Source organism: Cricetulus griseus, chromosome 8 (assembly GCF_003668045.3).
Source record: "Cricetulus griseus strain 17A/GY chromosome 8, alternate assembly CriGri-PICRH-1.0, whole genome shotgun sequence".
In the NCBI taxonomy this organism is placed as follows: domain Eukaryota; kingdom Metazoa; phylum Chordata; class Mammalia; order Rodentia; family Cricetidae; genus Cricetulus; species Cricetulus griseus.
This window is the reverse complement of record NC_048601.1, coordinates 28,965,859-28,984,199: the sequence shown is the minus strand read 5'-3', so window position 1 is coordinate 28,984,199 and position 18,341 is coordinate 28,965,859. Positions and strand designations below refer to the sequence as shown.

Below are 18,341 nucleotides of genomic sequence, written 5' to 3'. Positions count from 1 at the left end.
AATTCTTCCTGAATAATCCTGTCCAGCGGAGGCCCTCCGTGTGTATATAATGCCTTCAAAGGCCATTAGCCTACCCCAGAGTTCCTGCTGTTTGATTTTGTGGCCACAGATGACTTTGTGGCTTCAGGCTACCATTTTTAATTCATGAGGAGCAGGATGCCCATTGTACCTGGTGGCTGTCCTCTTCCGGGCAGGGTCCAGGGGCTCCTTGGCAGGTTTTGAAATTATAGCTATAGTGTAGTCCTAGGCAATGTGATTGTGAACATCCGCTTACTGTCTACAGCCGATGGGAGAATATCTGGATGAGCAGAGAGAACGAGGATGCTGAGGATGTCATTGTCAACAGATATTTTCAGGAAATCCCTTCCATTCTGAAGTCAACAGTGTACAATAGTCAGGGTAGTGAGGCAGAGGAGGAAGAGCAAGAGGAAGAGGACGACAGTCCCAGGGACGGCAACTCGTGAGTGTGTCCCACAGAGTGAGGACCCTCCTCGGGAGGGCCCAGACCCCCACACAGACCTGCCAAAGCAGATGCTGCTGAGAAGATCTTTGGCCAAGGGCAGCAAGCAGGGCCAGGGGATTGTTGGTGTGCCCCACACTCAGAAGGGAAGCTCCCCCTAAGAAGCGTGTGTGGGTGGCAGCTAGTGCAATCCTCTGAGAAAGGAGGAGGAGACTGGGTCATTCAGAGGAGGACACACCTCTGTAAACTGCCATCTCTAAAAAGGCCCCGGCACCTCTGACTTCCATGTGTGACTATCATAACCACTCCTGCTTCTTAACCTCCGAGTGAGCCCTTTCCAGCAGCAGTAGACAGTGTCTGACGCCTGACTCACAATGTCCGTGTAGGGTCGCCATTCACCTGATATTTTTTGTTACTGGATGTATGCAAAGGGGAAGCAAGCCCTTAGCTTTCACCCCCTCCCACACCTGCAGGCCTGGCTGCTGGGCAGCCTCCTCTCAGTTGAGATGGCCTGTAAGGGAAATCCTTGCAGGTAGAGTGGGAATAGCTGAGGCAGCCAGGATGTTGTGATTGGGCAATCTTGTCCCAGCTTGGGACCCTCCTCACTGCAGCCCTGACACCAAAGATTCATTAGAGGAATCCAGGTTTGTGGGGTGGGAAGTGGGGACAAAGAAAGGAGGAAGGGTGGCCTTCAGGTTCCCATATCAGTTTCAGCCCCTTTTTATTATTCAATATGGGTGTTTTGGTAGAGCCCCACTGCCCACCATTGTGGGTGGCTGGGCTGGAAACTCCTAGTCTAGTGTCTAGCAGCTGAGTCAAACCTAGCACTACACATGGCCTCTCCCCTGGGGCTTCACTGGTGGCTAGGGTTTGGACTTCAGCATCAGTCATCACAGTTCATCTGTAAAGCCTTCTGCTAGCATCTTCTCTACTTTCTTCCCTTTTTCTTAATTCTGAATTAGTGTCTATGGTGCTTTCCTCCCTGCTTCCCCTGGCTGGGTTTTGCAGACCATGCTTCACGGAGCATGCTTATGTGGCTAGTGGTGCTGCCAGGTGACTGTCAGACCTGGGCTCGGGGAAGCAGGGGTTAATAAAGACTCAGACACCTGGGGAGGCTTATGGTCCAGCACTGATGCTGGGAAGCCTCTCTGTCTGCATTCTGGGTGGCTGGCTTCCCATCTGAGTCTCAGAGGCTTTTCTCCTGGGTTCTGGTTCTGAAGTCCCATCCCAAGACACAGATCTACAGGCCTGTGTTCCATTGGCAGTTTTTAGTCTTCAAAAACTTCAAAAAGTTGGTTATCTTCATTCAGATGCCATTTCATCTTTTCAAGAACCCTAACTGCACGAGAACTTGGGTGTGGGTGCCATTCTTCCTCTGCAGGAAGACTGAGCAATTTCCCATCTACCAGAGCAGTCTAGCCTCCTCACTATAAGCTATATCTCCTAGCTACTCCCTACATTTTACACATGAGAAGAAGGTACACTTGGATGTGCAGCCATTCTCACCCTTCAGGTTGCTCCCCAGGAACTCTGATATGAGGGGTTTACCTTAGCTGCTGTAGCCATGTCCTAGCCCAGGCCACTCATGGCCAGGAGTCAGTGAAATACCAGATCCCAGGAGGGCCAACCCTGTCTCTACTTTAGTCTTGGGACTGATTGATGCTTGGCCTGATGGTAACACTGGCCCTAGTATGGCTGTGTAGCATTTGGCTCCCTGACAGCGTAGCCAGGACTTTCTTTTTCCTGTTGTTTGTTAAGCCCCTAGCCACACTCATCAGCAGGCTATGCCCCCTCATAACCTCTTTTGTCTTCTGTTGATTAGAGAGGAACATAATGACATCCTGGCTGTAGCTGACTGGGGACAGAAACTTTCCTTCTATCAGCTGAGTGGAAAACAGGTATGTAGCACCATGCACAACCGTTACCCAGGTCAGCTGTGGCACACGCTGATGGTGTGCACACGTGGTCCTTGTTAGCATCTGCATAGTGAACATTTGCTGTGACTCCAGGTCCTGGGCCCAATGCTGTCTTCTCTTCTTCAGCTCTTCAACCCAGTGCGGAGAGACTTTAATGACATACTTTTAGAAATGGGGAGACCAAGACCCGAGCAGTAGGTACCACACAGTTGGGAAATGGTGGAGCCTGGGATTGAGACCCAGATCAGACCAATTTACTGATTCTTTGAGGATTTCCAATATGTAGTTAAGAGGACATGCCCAGTGACATGTTTCTTTCAACTAGGTCCCACCCCTTAAACTTTACCCCCTTCTCCATAATGCCATTGACTGGGGACCAAGCCTTTGACATAGAGTTTCTGAGAGTTGTTTAAGGTCCAAACCATGATACAGTGGTACTTGTTTGGGACAGTGAAGTTATTTTCTTGGTTTTGAAGTGTCTTTTCAACTCTGGAGTGAATTGGGATTAAGTATAGGACAATGATTGATAAACAAAGCCCAACTTTTTGTCAGGCTTGGTAACATTTGTGTCATTTTGGTCTTTTAGGCATCTGTAGTGCTTGATGGGGCCCTGGCTTAGTAGCCAGTTGGTATTCCCTGGTCCAGACATTTGTTATGCGATTACAGGACTAGCTCCTTTAGTCCTCAGATCCCCTCTGGAGGAACGGCTACCACATTTTTCTACATGTAATGAAATGGAGGTCTTAGGCTTCCGCTGACCTCAAGAGCACCGCTTAGTCTGTGGCCACACCTAGTTTGGTACCTGGCCAGATGGGTGCTAGAAATCTGTGTTTGTATATCTACCAGATTAGTCTAGTGATGACTACTTTAAAAGTATAATTGAATTAAAAACTGATTTCCATACAACTGATTTTCAATGGGAAGACAAGAATTTTTATTAAGTGCCTAAGCAATATCAGACTTTAAAGAGAATCATTGTATTTTCCTACTTAGGATTCACTAGGCTTAAAAACAAAACAAATATATACATATATACATACACACACACACACACATATATACATATATATATACACACACACACACACACACAATATGTTCTTTTAAAAATATGATGAAGAGAGAATAATGAAATTAAAAGACAATAATACTCTGGCCATCATCTCTTTGGGTACTTTTTCTTCATTCTTTCTGTTCCTTCAGATTCCAGTCACTTCTTGAGTCTCCATAATTTTTTTCCATGTCTGTTAAGCTTGTCCAGTGAGTTGATTTAGTCAGTATGTTCTTCGATACCGCGTGGGTGCTGGGGACCCAGTTCAAGCCCTCTGCAGGAGCATTAGATTCTCTTAACCACTGAGCCATCTCTCCAGCCCCTTCCTTAATATTTTCAACTGTGTTATCACAGATGTTTTAAAACTTTCATCTGCCCATTCTAATTTCCGGTCATCTGGGTCTGGCTTTGTTGATTGTCTTTCCTCAAGTATGATTCACATTTTCCTACTTTAAAAAAGTTTTATTTTTATATTTTGCCTACTTGTATGTGTATCACATGTGACCAGCAGAAGGCATAAGAGCCCTGGAACACAGTTACAGATTCCAACAAGCCACCATGTGGGTGCTGGGAACCAAACCCAAGTCCTCTGCAAGAGCCCCACTGTTTCCTACTTTTTGAACATTTGAATTATATTATGGGCCTTGTAAACGGTACATCATAGAAACTCATTTCTCTCCCATTCCTCTGCAGGTGTATGCATGTGCACAGGTGGGGTGGGGGTGATTGCTGGTCTCATAGCGTTCTGGTCTGTATTTTCAGTGGGTAGCAGCTGAGATCTCAGTACAGCTCTCTGGCTTCACTTGTGAGTCACACGCATGGGTAGCTGAAGGTTTCCAGAGAGTTAGCAGAGCTTGCGTGCAGAAGGGGCTTCCTTCTGACCTTCCTTTCTTCCTCACTGTCCAGCTCTCAGATGCTGTGCCCACCCAGAAGGGAGCTTACAGGCCAGCATTCGGAGAAGCTTGCTTGAGGCTGTCTCTCTTATCTAGTTTCTGCCTGCTTTGGGCACCCACCACTGTTTTAGTTGGTCCTTGTAGTTGGCCCCAAAGCTGATAGTTGTTGCTTTCAAGAGGAAGTCCTAAGCCCCAGCCTGCAGCTGTCAGCCCTCAGTGTCATGACAGGTGCCGAAGTTTTCTTGTTAGACTTTGTAGCATTGGGAGGTAGGAGGGAAGCTTTCGGTTGTTAGGCATTTGAATTTCCTAAAAAGGAAAGGAAAAGTGAACATACTAAATTTATAATTGTAGTTTAAATTAGTTGAAGGGAATTAACTAAGTTGAAATTGGAGCTGACTATTTCAGTGGTTTTATATGTTCAAAATTGCATTCATTAAACTGTCAGCATCAATTGATTGCTCACTTTTACTAGATTTATAAATAGGAAAACATTTGTAAATTGACCCTAAACCTTAAAGCAAGATCCAGGTTTTTTAGAGTTGTTTTCCTTAAGTTGAATAAAGAATAAAGGGCAGTCTTTTTAAGTGAATAAGCCCAGAAAATAAACAGACAAGAAGTTGAGGTGAGCTGCTGGCCACGTGGGAGGTGGGTGAATGAGAAAGACTCCTTGGCCTCCAGGTTGGCTGAGGAGATTGGGTCCACTCTGCAACAGTTAGGTCAGGCATTGGTGATTTTAGGAGCCAAGGATTTAGATGGGTTGAGGAGGGAGATGTGGGTGTTCCAGAGGTGGAGATGCCTGTGCAGGTAATGGAATAGCACAGGAGGTAAGGCTAGGCAGCCCCTGTCTTTCCAGCACTCCCCCAACCCCACTGATATTGGTGGGGAAGCCCTTACTGGGGTCCAGGAATGTCTTTCACTTGGTGTATGGTCTCTTTCCTCAGATTGGAAAGGATCGGCCACTGAACTTTGACCCCTGCTGCATCAGCTACTTCACCAAAGGAGAGTACATTTTGGTGGGGGGTTCAGACAAGCAGGTATCTCTTTTCACCAAGGATGGAGTTCGACTGGGGACCGTTGGGGAGCAGAACTCCTGGGTGTGGACCTGTAGAGTGAAACCTGACTCCAACTACGTGGTGAGTAGAGGGAGTTCATTCTGCAGAGCCTTGCTAGAGGACGCCCTGAGCATCAGTCAGCCAGGCAGATTCTTGGCCATCGCTCCTAATGGGGGTGGGCTGCTTGTCCTCCCAGCCTGAGATTGACAGCTATTTTCCAAACAGGTGGTAGGCTGCCAAGATGGCACCATTTCCTTCTACCAGCTTATCTTCAGCACAGTCCACGGACTCTATAAGGATCGGTATGCCTACAGGGACAGCATGACAGATGTCATTGTACAACACCTGATTACAGAGCAGAAAGGTAAGAGGCAGGCTTGCCTCTGCTTATAGACACTAGCATGGGGCTAGTGACAAGACACACAAAATAATAGGAAATGTCCGTGTCTCCTATGTTTTTTTTTTGTGTGTGTTTGGTTTTGGTTTTTGGGTTTTTTTGGATTGTTTGAGGCAGGGTTGGTGTCCTGGACCTCAGTTCTTCAGTCAAGGTTGGCCTCGAACTCACAGAGATCTGCCTGCCTCTGCCTCCTAAGTGTTAAGATTGATTAAAGGTGTGCACTACCACCACCACCACCCAGCATCTCTGCTGGTCTTGCTTTAACTTTTTGACAGTAGAAGGAGGATGCAGATCTCTTTGAGAATCTAGCAAAAGCAATAAAACGCGTCAAAACAAAACAAAACAAAAAAAAGTACCAAGTCTCTACATTTTATAAATAATTCCAAGGTATAAGTGGACAAATGGACTCCCTGAGACACAGAGACTGACAAGTCAGAGCTGTGGTGACTGACCTGCATGGGCTTCTGTGAGCCTTTACCCTTTCTGGTCAGAGCCACTTCTGCATACCTTTTCCTCAGTTTCTGTTCATCTCTTGGTAGGTCTGTCTACTAGACAGGTAGGGCAGTGGACATGCTCAGGCTTGGTAAGAGGATCAGGGGTTGTCTTGGTTAAGGGTTTCTATAGCTGTGAAGAGACAACTATTTTTTGTTTTGTTTTGTTTTTCTTTTTTTAAATATTTTTATTTATTTATTACGTATACAACATTCTGCTTCCATGTATATCTGCACACTAGAAAAAGGTACCAGATCTCATAACAGGTGGTTGTTAGCCACCATGTGGTTGTTGGGAATTGAACTCAGGACCTCTGGAAGAGCAGTCAGTGCTCTTAACCTCTGAGCCATCTCTCCAGCCCCTTGTTTTGTTTTTTGAGACAGGGTTTCTCTGTATTGCTTTGGAGGCTGTCCTGGAACTCGCTCTGTAGACCAGGCTGGCCTCAAACTCACAGAGATCCTCCTGCCTCCGCCTCCTGAGTGCTGGGATTAAAGGCATGCGCCACCAACGCCCGACCTATGGCAACTATTTTTAAAAGGAAACATTTGAATGGAGTTGGCTTACAGTTCAGAGGTTCAGTTCTTTATCATCATGGCAGGAAGCATGGCTGTGTGCAGGCAGACATGGTGGTGGAGAAGGAGCTACATCCCAGCTAGCAGGTAGCAGGAAGAAAGTGACACTAGTCCTGGCTTGGGTATCTGAAATCACAAAACCCTCCCCACGTGGCACACTTCCTCCAGCAAGGCCACATCTACTCCACAAGGCTACATAGCCTCTAGTGCCACTCCCGAATGAGTCTCTGGGGGCTATTTTCATTCAGACCACCACAGGGATCCAGCCTCACAGTCTATTCCCCTTCTGTTCTGCTGGTTAATATTTCCACTTAGCTGTGTTCATATCCAGACGTGCTGATCACATATGCTATCTGGATACGGCTAACCAGAGATGGCCAGATGTCTTTGTGTAGAGGTCCCAGTTAGGGACTGTCTTGCAGATTCAGTTTGTCTTCTTTTGTCCCTGCCTGGATAGATCTATGTTTTGAAAGTTCCATCTAGGTGGTGGGAATGTAGCCCCTGGGATAGCTCAGCAGTGTCCTCTTTGGGTTGTTTACCCCACTTGGTCTGTAGAGGCAGAGCCTACCTCATGGAAGTCCCTGTGGTCAGGAAGGTTGCAGGAGTGTAGGCCACTGTGACATTGTCTTTTTGCTGGGCTCCAGATCACTGGGGCCTTCTTTGCTATGCAGAAGAAGGAGCTCAGAAATACAGGACAAGTGGTGGTGGCACTGACCACTTGCCGGCCCTCGGGCTGCAAAGTCATAGCATATGCAGCTCTGGGCCCCACCTAGCACAGCTACCTGCGCATGGCCGGTTCCCTGGGAAGAATTTTTAAAATGCATTTACTTTTACTTTATGTGTATGTCTGTGTACCATATATGTGCAGTGCCAGAGGAGGCCAGAAACTAGAGTTACAGGTGGTTGTGGGCCTCTCTGTGGGCCTGGGAACCAAACCCTATAGTCTTCTGTGAGAGCAACAGTGTTCCAACCACTGAGCTGCCTCTCCAGCCCCGGGAAAGACTTTTTAATGAGAGTGTCTCACTTTAATTGTCAGGAGCATTAAATAAATAAATGATGGCTTTTAATTTCTCTGCCTTTCACCTTACTTAACAACCTTTTGCTAGAGCCTTTTCCCCCCCCCTTTGACAGTTCGGATTAAATGCAGAGAGCTTGTCAAGAAAATTGCCATCTACAAAAATCGATTAGCTATCCAGCTGCCAGAGAAGATCCTCATCTATGAGCTGTACTCAGACGACTCGGCAGACATGCATTACCGAGTGAAGGAGAAAATTGTCAAGAAGTTTGAGTGCAACCTGCTGGTGGTGTGTGCTGACCACATCATCTTGTGCCAGGTGGGCAGCTGGTCTCCTCTACCTCAGGGTTTTAAAGCTGATCACGGTTCAGCGGCTGGCCATTGGCTTCTACTGAAATGGCATCTAGATGAATCACTTTTTAGAGGGATGAGGGCCAGAGCTACAATGATTTTGTACTGTGGAACATTTTGTATTGTACTGGGATTAGACGTATTTTAAGGTGTTCTACATGAAGGTTTATTTATTTATTTATTTTGAGATTGCTCGAGCTGACCTCAAATTCATGATCCCCATGTCTACCTCCTGAGTGCTGAGTTGAAGACATGAGTCATAACTGTCTAGGATGATTTTTTTTTTTTTTCTGAGATATTGTTTCTCTGTGTAGCTTTGGAGCCTTTCCTGGAATTTGCTCTGTAGACCAGGCTGGCCTCCAGCTCACAGATCTGCCTGCCTCTGCCTCCCGAGTGTTGAGATTAAAGGTGTGTGACACTACCTCCCCCCCACCCCCCACCTCTTTTTACTTTTAATTTTGAGACTGGGTTTCGCTAAGTCTACCTTGCTGACCTTGAACTTGCAGAGCTCCTTCCCAGCCTCAGGAGTACTTGGAATTACAAACTTGTGCCACTCCACCCCCACCAAAGTCTCTAAGAGTTTTTTTGTTGTTTTTTTTTCCAAAGAAAAATTTTTTTCTTAGCATAGACTTCTAAGTCTCTAGGTCAGTGCCAAGAGGAGTTTTGGTACTTAAATCAAGAAAAAGCCTACTGTGGGTGGACCTTGCCCGGGCCTGTTAGGAACTATCAAAAGGAAGAAATCCTTTAGGAGCCATTGTAAAACTAATATCAAAACCTGTGTGAGAGTCTTGAGCCTCCTGCCACTCTGGGCTACCCCAAGTTAGAGAATAGTTGTGGCAAGTTGTTGTTCTGCTGTCCCTGACTCTGGAGGTCCAAGCTGAAGATGGCTAGAAGCCTGTGGTGGATTAGCCCTGGGAGAGCCAGGGCTAGATCAATGCTGATGGTGTAGGATGGTTTCTTCAACCCGGGAGCTGGAGCACTCATTCTCTGAACCTCCATGCTGAGCCTGGGTTGCTTCCTAGGAGAAACGACTGCAGTGTCTGTCCTTCAGTGGAGTGAAGGAAAGGGAGTGGCAGATGGAGTCTCTCATTCGGTACATCAAGGTGATCGGTGGCCCTGCTGGAAGGGAAGGTCTGTTGGTGGGCCTGAAAAACGGCCAGGTGAGTCTTCCCCTGCTACCATTGTGTTTGTAATTCAGGCAGACACAGGTTTCCTGTCTAGGATGATCTGAGATGGACTGTGGACAGCCTGCAGTTTGCTTTCATAACGATAGCTTCAGTCTGTGGCCCTCAGACTCCCAGCATGCTCACACCTGGCAGTTGGTGCCATGGCCCCCAGGCTGCACGTAGCAGAGATTAGTGGGTTTAAGGTCACCCCAAAGGTGGGATTTGTTGGAGCCACAGCTTTAGTGGATTTCCAGAACGGCAGGCAGAGATTGTTCACGAGGTCAGAGCCCTATTAGACAGTGCCTGGATTAACCAGCACCCCTCTTTGGGTCCTAGATAGTGCTTGCTGGTCCTTAGGCTGTTACTAGAAGCTAAAAGAAAAATGGGCTGTTTGGACAAGTGGATTAGGAAATCTAGGCTATATGAAAGTTGAACAGATTTGTGTGTGTGTGTGTGAGTGTGTGTGTGTGTGTGTGTGTGTGAGTGTGTGTGTGTTCATCTGCATTCTTTGCTCAAAATAAGAAAAGTTCTATGTGGGCTACATAGAAATTTGAAAGCGAAAATATAGCTGCATTAGCCTGAGAGCCAAGCTGTGTAGCAGATGGCTTGTGGCTGAGGCTTGTCAGGTCTTTGCTGGGGACGGAAGTTGTGGAGCATGAGAGCAGTGGGAGCTGTCAAGCAGAAGCACCCAAGTGGGGGAGAGTCTGCCCCCCGCCACCCAGTCAGCTGTCAGGTCTCAGGTGAGACTGAGCATGACTTTGGGGTCATGTTAACCTGGGACCACATTCTTTCTTAGCTTCCCTCTGGCTGTATGGCCCTGGGCAGATCAGTTTGCTCTCTGAGGCTCAAGTTTTCCAAATAAGGACAATACTATGATTGTTCACAGGGCTGTCAAAGCCAGGGATGTCCGTGAATGGCAGCTGTCACCATCAGCAGCATCATTATTACTTTATGCCAGATGTCTCGCCTGTGTTTACAGTAGCCCTTCCTGTGTTTGTGTATGATTACCTACCCTGCAGTTTGAGCAGTGTCATTAAAAATGACCCCAGTCCACACAGACATTAGAGTGAGTTTGGCATGTCTCAGGCCTGTTGTTGCTTCAGTGACCTCCGATGAACTGTTCCTCTGGTCTCTTAAGGATGGTCCTCCCCTCCCCCACACACCCTGCTTTATTTAATGAGTCTTTTCTCTGCACACAGCTTCTGGAGGAGTTAGTGGGTGTTGTTCTTGTAGAACACATGGGACGCCAACAGCCTGGCAGTGGTCCAGGGTCTGGTTGCCATGGTGACTCACATTTATTTCTCTGAAATTTCGCCAGATCCTGAAGATCTTTGTGGACAATCTCTTTGCCATTGTCCTGCTGAAGCAGGCCACAGCCGTGCGCTGCTTGGATATGAGTGCCTCCCGGAATAAGCTGGCTGTGGTGGATGAAAATGACACGTGCTTGGTGTATGACATCCACACGAAGGAGCTGCTTTTTCAGGTGAAGTCCTGGATCGAGGCACAGTCCTTGGAACAGGACTGAGCTTCCCAGTTGTGCAAGAAGATACCCAGCCCTGTCTGAGAGGAACAGCAAGAGGCTGGAACCCAGCACAGGTGTAGATTCTGAAAAGCTCCAGGGAACAGGTGGCCAGGCCAGCCTCTTGAACACTGGTTTCCTTGTTAGTAACACGTGGTTCACATAGCAGTAAACTGTACTTGGGATGATGGTGACGAGTCTGGTGGCCAGGTTAATGTATGGTGGTGATTCTTTTGATGAAGTCTGTGACTCCAATACCCGAGACTGCCAGTTCCTACCAGTGCCTAGGGCACACTAGGAAGGGCAGGTGGAGGCTCACCCTCAGCTTATTCCACAGGGTGCTGTAGCACAGTGGCTGCATGGGTCACTGGGGATGGGCATTGTTTCCACACCCTTTGGTCCTGTGGATGAGTAGTCCAAAGACTGTACCCAGTACCTAGCAGGCTTTCTGCCAGGCTAGGGCTGTTCTTGACCTCTTTGGGGCATTGTAAGTGGTCAGAGCTAATTTATGTGACGTGAGGACCCCCTGAGGCTTGAACCTCTGCTCTCTGGTTTCTCCTTGCAGGGTTTCACAATGTCATGTGTAGACATGGATGCTCTTCCAAGGCCCTCCTTGTCCTTGGCAACAGAACCAGCAGGGTAGAGGCAACAGAACCAGCAGGGTAGAAGTGTGTGGCTTTCCTCAGTCAGTTGGACAGGGATACTTGGCTGCCAGTAGCCCCCAAGTGACTTCAGTTATTAGCACTTCATGTCACAGAGAAAGCAGAGGGTTTAGGGGAAGGGACAACTGAGCTGGGTTCATGGACTTCTTTGAGTCTCAATTTCACCTATGGCTAACATGAATTTTTTTTTTTTTTTTTTTTTTTTTTTTTTTTTTTTAAGACAGGGTCTCTCCATAGCTCAAGGCTGGCTGTCAGCTCTCTATATAGCTGAAGATAAACTTGAGGGACATCCTCTACCTCCACTTCCTAAGTACTGGGGCTAGAGATGTGTACCACCACACCTGATTTATACTGTGCTGAGATCAGACCCAGGGCCTTGTGGGTGCTAACTAAGACACATTCTCTGCCCGTGCTAATATGAAGCTAGGAGTTTCCTTCTCGTAGAGTTACCACAGAAACAGCACAGGATCAAACAAACAAGATGCTACTGTGTGCTCAGTGTGGGGTATAACTAGCCTTACATGCTGCCCTTCTCCCCAAACTCTACTACTTCTGTCTGGGTCTGGAGGTGGTTAGCAGGTCTTTCAGTGTGTCCTGTGTGGAGACTGGAAAGGTGTGTAGCTCTTCGCCCTTGCTGTGGCTTTCTGGGGAACTAGTGAAGGTGGTTCTCGGGTATTTCCAGGAGACATAATGTTCCTAGTCTCTTACCCATTGCATTTGTCCCTTCAAATGAAAACTACTGACTTTTCTCATTAAAAAGTAATCCATGCTCTTGGTAGAAGATTCTAGGCCAGTGGTTCTCAACTTTCCTAATGTTGTGACCCTTTAATACATTTCCCATGTTGTCGTGACCCCCCCCCAGCCATAGAATTATTCTTTTTGCTACTTCATAACTATAATTTTGTTAGTTATGAATCATAATGTAAATATTTTTTGGAGATAGAGATTTGCCAAAGGGATCTCAGGAACCACTGTTCTAGGCAGAGAGGAATGAGCCTCTGATAGTCCTAGGCTTCCAGGGTTGAGCAGAACACTGGCGGAGAGGGTACCTCCCATGGTGACTGTATTTTTAGTGTAAGAGTGTAAATGCAGAGACAATGTATTATTTTCTAATTTTGAAAAGAACTCCCCATGCTTTTGCTTATTATAAAAAACAATGGGTGTTCTTGACCAAAGAAACCAGACAAGCAAGCATAAGTAGGAAAAAAAAGACAAAGAAAATAGAAATTCTTCACAATTCCACTCATCCAAAAGCAGTCACTGTGTGAATCTCCAGGGATAATATTTTTGGCCTCCTTCCTGGGTAGGTAGGGGCATGTGTGTGTCTCTGTTTCTGTGTGTGCTGGGGAATCAACTGCCACAGAGCAGCACCCCATTATCTTCCTTTAATAGAAATGGAATCCTACCTGGTTGAATTTCCACTTACTGTGGAGTGATTAAAATATGGAGGGGATAGTAATTTTGGAAATAGCACATATCCAAAAATTCTGTCACGCCACCAGTACATAGAGGAGTTTGCCTCATCCCTTCTTTTCTGGGCCCCTTTCCTCCTTTCCTTTCATCCTGCTGTCAGTACCTCAGTGAGACTCAGGCCTTCCGATGGGGATGGGAGTGGAAAACGGGAGTAGTGCCAGAGTCTTACCAGGCCTTTGTCCCTCAGGAACCAAATGCCAATAGTGTGGCCTGGAACACCCAGTGTGAGGACATGCTTTGCTTCTCCGGAGGAGGCTACCTCAACATCAAGGCCAGCACCTTCCCAGTGCACCAGCAGAAGCTGCAGGGCTTCGTGGTTGGCTACAACGGCTCCAAGATCTTCTGCCTTCATGTCTTCTCTATGTCTGCCGTGGAGGTGCCACAGGTAACCTGGGTGCACGTCACTCCTCTCTGGCTGTAGGACACACAAAACAAAATGGTCAGGCCTCATACTGGTGCTAAGAGAAGCAAAGAGAGGGAGGAGGGAAGTATGGAATCTGTGATGTTGCAAGGTGCTATGGTCTTGAATGAGTTGTGCCTAACTGTGTAGCCATGCATCTCTGGATAAAGAGCTCAGCCCCGTCCACGGCCTTTTGTTTTCTTTTTGTTTTTTAGAGACAGGGTTCATTATTGGCCCTGGCTGCCCTGGAATCCTCTATGTAAACCAAGCTGGTCTCAAAACCATGTACATCCACCTGTCTTTGCTTCTGAGGGCTGGGATTAAAGGTGTGTACCACCACACCTGGCTGCTCAAAGCTGCTGCTCTTGTGAATAGTGGGTGTCTGAATAGTGGATGTCTTCCTAGTATCTGTCCTGACTTAGTGTAAATTCCAAGAAGTGCAGTTGGTGGGCCAAAGGCCCTGTACACTGAAAGATGTTCAGATGTTCTAGACTGCCTCTCCTCAGGGCTCCGTTAGTCTGCCTAGTCTATAGCTTCCGCCTGTGTCTTCCCTGGAGCCAGGAAGGCCCTTGTTAACTTGCTGCTGCAGGGGTTACAGCAGCAGTATCCACACCAGCTCCTGACCCTTCTGGAGAGTGTTGAGTGAGGGCAGTGAATTCTGATGTGAGTGAACAGCAGAAAGAGGAAAAGCATGAGAGATGGCAGCAGGGTGGCATGTGGGACCAGGCAAGGCAAACATGGCCTGCTGGGCTTTTGCCTGCCATCCTCACCTGCTTCCTGTCAGCATCCTAACCCCAGAACCAATGCTCAGGGCCAACTCTTCCTCATCTGTGCCAAACAGGCTTTGCTTATTCAAAGGTTTTCTCCCCAGACTGCCATCCTAACCTCAAAAATAAATGCAGTTGTTGCTCCTAGAATCTGGCCAGCCAAGAGGAGCCGGAGGGGCTGCTGGGGCTCCCTCTGCCAGGGCCTCAAGATTCAGTAGCCAAAGTCTCTGTTGGTTGCAGCCAGCCTTCCTGCTGATGCAGCAGGCCAGAGCTGCCAAGCATTGGGAAAGGCGATCTGGAGACAAAGGCTGTTTATCTGTCGCCTCTGCCTCCAGTCGTCTTGCGGTTTGGGCCTCCAGACCAGGCAAAAAGCCCCATTTTGCTCTTGGGATTTTTTTGGTTTCCTTTCGAAATTTGTATCATCTTGTGCAAGAACTGGTGTGTCCGAGCTGCCAAGTAGGACAGCAAGCCTCAGTTGTGCTCCATCACGTCATGCTTGGAATACAGCAGCCAGATAAGGGGTTGCTCAGGGGGCCTGGCTCGTCAAACCCTCACTCAGGTTGTGCCTCCTGCCTGTGTTACCAGTCCGCCCGCTCGTCTCGTGCTACATTTTCATGTCCCCCTGTCCTGGAACAGTCAGCATAGCAGAAGTTCTGCAGCTTGGGGAAAAGAGTCCTGAAACCTGGTCCAGCTGCATCCTCAACACCCTATTTCTGTCTTTGGGGCCTCATTTCTTTTCAGTGTAATGGGGGTATTGGTTTTGGTTTTTGCATTTGTTTTGTTTTGCTTGAGACAGGCACTTGCGGTGTTGCCCAGGCTGTTCTTGAACTTGAGCACTAAAGCGACCCTCCCACCTCTACTTCCAGAGCAACTGAGACTGCAGGCTTTACCACTGTGAAATGGGGTTAATTACACCCATTTTCAGGTTTTGCCTGCCCCAATTCCTGTTATTATTTCTTCTTATTACAGACAGTCATGAAATAGCAAAAGCCACAAAACAGAGCTAAAGTGGACCAGAGGGTATTCGAGTCTAGAAAATGAGCTCATTGTTGAGGCAGAATGGGTGGAGTCCGAGAAAGCTTCAAGGACGCAATGAAACCTGTGTCCAGGGAGATGAGTGCCTCATTGGTCTACTGTAGCCTGAGTGGGCAGAGCCTCTAAATAGAAGGTAGCACGTTTTCCCAGGGGGCACCTGGCTAGGATGTGACTGAGCCAGACCTGGGTGCTAGCTCTGCTGCTCCTAGTCTGTGGGCAGCTGCCTCCCTACAGTAAGGGGAAGTGGATGGTGTGGCACCACAGGAAAAACACTACCTGGGAACAGTTTTGTCTTACTGTCAGAGGGTAGACCGGCTAGAAAGGAAAAGGGTTTCTTTTCATTTTGAAGTTAAAAAAACAAAGGACCGGAAATTTCGAAGATAAAGGCCCCAAATGGAGAAAACAGTATCTCCAACTCCACATTTGGGAACCATTAGCACAAAGGTACTGCTGATTGATCTCCACTGCCCAGGAATCCAGAAGGGAGATGTGGGCCCCTGACATAGTGACTGCCTCAAATCAAGACAGGGTCTCTTATTGCCAAAGATGCCAGGCCCAGCCCAGCTTTAGTCTAACGTGTGCAAATACATGTCCACGCTTGTGTGACACACACAATAAGATGGAGCGCAGGACCTGGAATATCAGGTCACCTCTTGCTCTAGCTTCAGGTTTTTAATTTGTGAGGTCTGTGACCTCAGGCAAGTTGTGTGTCCTCCAGGAGTCTCCCTCTCCTGGGTGTTATCAAAGGGAACACCTCCTTACACAGGGCTGTTTGGATAACTGCAAAGTCCTTTATAGCCTTAAAGAAAAAGAAGTCAATAGGGAATACTTGTAGATAGATATTCTTAGCTAGGAAGCTTGGTCTTGAGGGGGAGAGTTGGTCTTCAGCCCCAGAGACCTCAGGATCTTGTCCTTAGAACTTTCCTGGTCAGTCTGGAGCAAATTCCATATCCGCGTGCCTTTTTTCAGATTCAGTCCCTCTGAGAAAAGGCCACCTCAGATGTCTTCCTCCTGGTCATATGACTCACTCCTCTGGCCTGGGATGGAGGGACTGCTGGAAACTAAATACAGCCAAGTTTCTGCCACAGGGTGTGCAGGGCTTCACCCCAGAGTTCCATGTGGAATTAGGGTGCAGCACAAGGTCTATCTGCACAGAGGCCAGGGGCAGCTCAGGTACCTCCTCTTGGGGCACAGAGAGAAAGCAGGGAAGAGTTTCCTGGAGGGACCTTCTAGCAGAGCTTTATAAAGCCAAGTAGACATTTCCCATGCAGGGAGAGTAGATTTTCCCAGGGAAGGTCACTTTTAGAGTCAGGTAGACCCAGGGAAGGAGACAGCAGATGGCAGCCAGAAGTGTGTGTTGGGAGTGCTATGGCTCAGCAGGAGATGGTGGTAGAAAGGACACACCCAGGTGGGCCCAGGACAAGGTTGCAATGATGCAGGTTGAAGGCATTTCCAGTGATAATACTCTGACCATCTGGAAGTGGGCCTGTTTGGAGTTCAACTCTTTCCAGTGCTCTGAACAGACTGTTAACTTTCTCCCTTTTCTGAAACCCCACAGTCTGCTCCGATGTACCAATACCTTGATAGGAAAATGTTTAGAGAAGCCTACCAGATCGCCTGCTTGGGAGTGACAGACACTGACTGGCGTGAACTGGCCATGGAAGCTCTAGAAGGATTAGAGTTTGAAACTGCAAAGAAGGTACGCATCTAGTCTGTGTGAGCCAAAATTTGGTTCTTGGAGGGTCTTTTGAGGCAGAACGGATACAGGTAACACTGGAACTGCTTGTAATGGGCTCTGAAGTCAGACTTCCCTGAGTCACCCTCAGTCTCCTTCTCAGTCACCCTTCACTGTGGGCCTGGCAGTAACAGCTTTCCCAAGGTTCTTTCTCTGGAGGACTAGGCCCTGTCCTCATGAATTTGGGAAGATCTTAAACAGATAATGCCAGTAAAACATCTGGTTGACTCTGGCTGTCAGTCTTGGTAACAATCATTTATGTAAAGAACCGAGATAAAAGCCTGTCATGCCAGACATTCAGTAATCAAGTATCCCTTAGGCTGGGTATGCAAAGCAACCTCCTATCACAGCACCATTGTCCTTAGCCCTGGCTTAGTGCAGAGCTGGTCAGGCTCTGATCCCCACACCCTCATGGTGTGATTCATACCCTCACTTCCGGTCTGGTTAAAGCTAAGGGAATGGTCAAAAGCAGTGAACCTTTGTCTAGGCACACAAAGCGTCCCAGGTGCATCTATCTGCTAGACTGAGGGAGACGGACCAACTTCCAGCCTCTCCCTCCTCCTCGCTCCCTGTTTTCTCTTCCATAGCCAAGTAGAGAGTCTCCCTTTGCCCAGGCCACTGGCGTTGAAGGACCTGCCTCCTGTTAAAACAGGAGGACTGAAGCAGCGCACATCTCAGAGCTGCCCTTTTCCCTTGCCGTTTCTCTCAGCCTGACCTCCCTCTGCTCTAAAATGGGGTTGTGAAAATGCATAGTGCTCTTGCTGCGTTTTGGACTCACTCTTCAGGCCTCCCCAGGCCTGGTAAAGGGCAGTTTGGAGTCGCTGTGCAAATGCCAACTGTATACACAGACCTGGAGGCCCAGCTCCGTGGTAGAGCACCGGGTAGCATACACAAGGCCCTGGTTCAATACACAGCACACGAGGAAAAATAAACCTACCCAATAGCAACTTGCATATTTGTAGGTCAGATAAGCATTGGGAAAGTATAAGACTAGGGCTTTGGGCATTCAGGGGCGAGGGGAGGCTTCTCCTGGAAGAACTTACTTCTTCTGCCCCACTCAGAAATGCCAGCATGTGAAGAATAACAACAGGTTCCAAGGACGTCTTCTGTTTGTAACTAGGAATAAATTGTCTCCCTCTAGGTTGTCCCCCTTTTCACTTAGAACCTAAGAGCCAGATCATGCTACTATTGTCCTGCACAGCCCAGAGCATGGTCTATCATTTGCGGAGCAGATGTCTAAATAGAAGGAACTAAACTAATTCAGTTCATCCCTACCCTGCAACCCAGAACACTGAGAATAGACACCATCGTTTCAGAGCACTGTGTGCCTTGTTAGGATAGTGACAAATGAAAATTGTGTGAACATTGCTTATGGGCAGCCTGCT

The 18,341-nt window shown here is 47.8% G+C and overlaps 1 protein-coding gene across 4 annotated transcripts in view; it reads left to right on the top strand.

Moving 5' to 3' along the window:
• Ift122 (intraflagellar transport 122) overlaps window positions 1–18,341 on the top strand; it is a 69,203-nt gene that overhangs the window by 25,645 nt on the left and 25,217 nt on the right. For 2 of the 4 annotated variants that reach the window (XM_027429183.2, XM_027429184.2), the window contains exons 8-16: window positions 284–460; window positions 2,283–2,358; window positions 5,262–5,453; window positions 5,598–5,736; window positions 7,965–8,167; window positions 9,222–9,359; window positions 10,684–10,848; window positions 13,207–13,404; window positions 16,780–16,920. In XM_027429183.2, coding sequence (XP_027284984.1) covers window positions 284–460; window positions 2,283–2,358; window positions 5,262–5,453; window positions 5,598–5,736; window positions 7,965–8,167; window positions 9,222–9,359; window positions 10,684–10,848; window positions 13,207–13,404; window positions 16,780–16,920 — 1,429 coding nt within the window. The remainder of the gene's footprint in view (window positions 1–283; window positions 461–2,282; window positions 2,359–5,261; window positions 5,454–5,597; window positions 5,737–7,964; window positions 8,168–9,221; window positions 9,360–10,683; window positions 10,849–13,206; window positions 13,405–16,779; window positions 16,921–18,341) is intronic. The other 2 variants (XM_027429185.2, XM_027429186.2) reach the window with 1 other exon arrangement.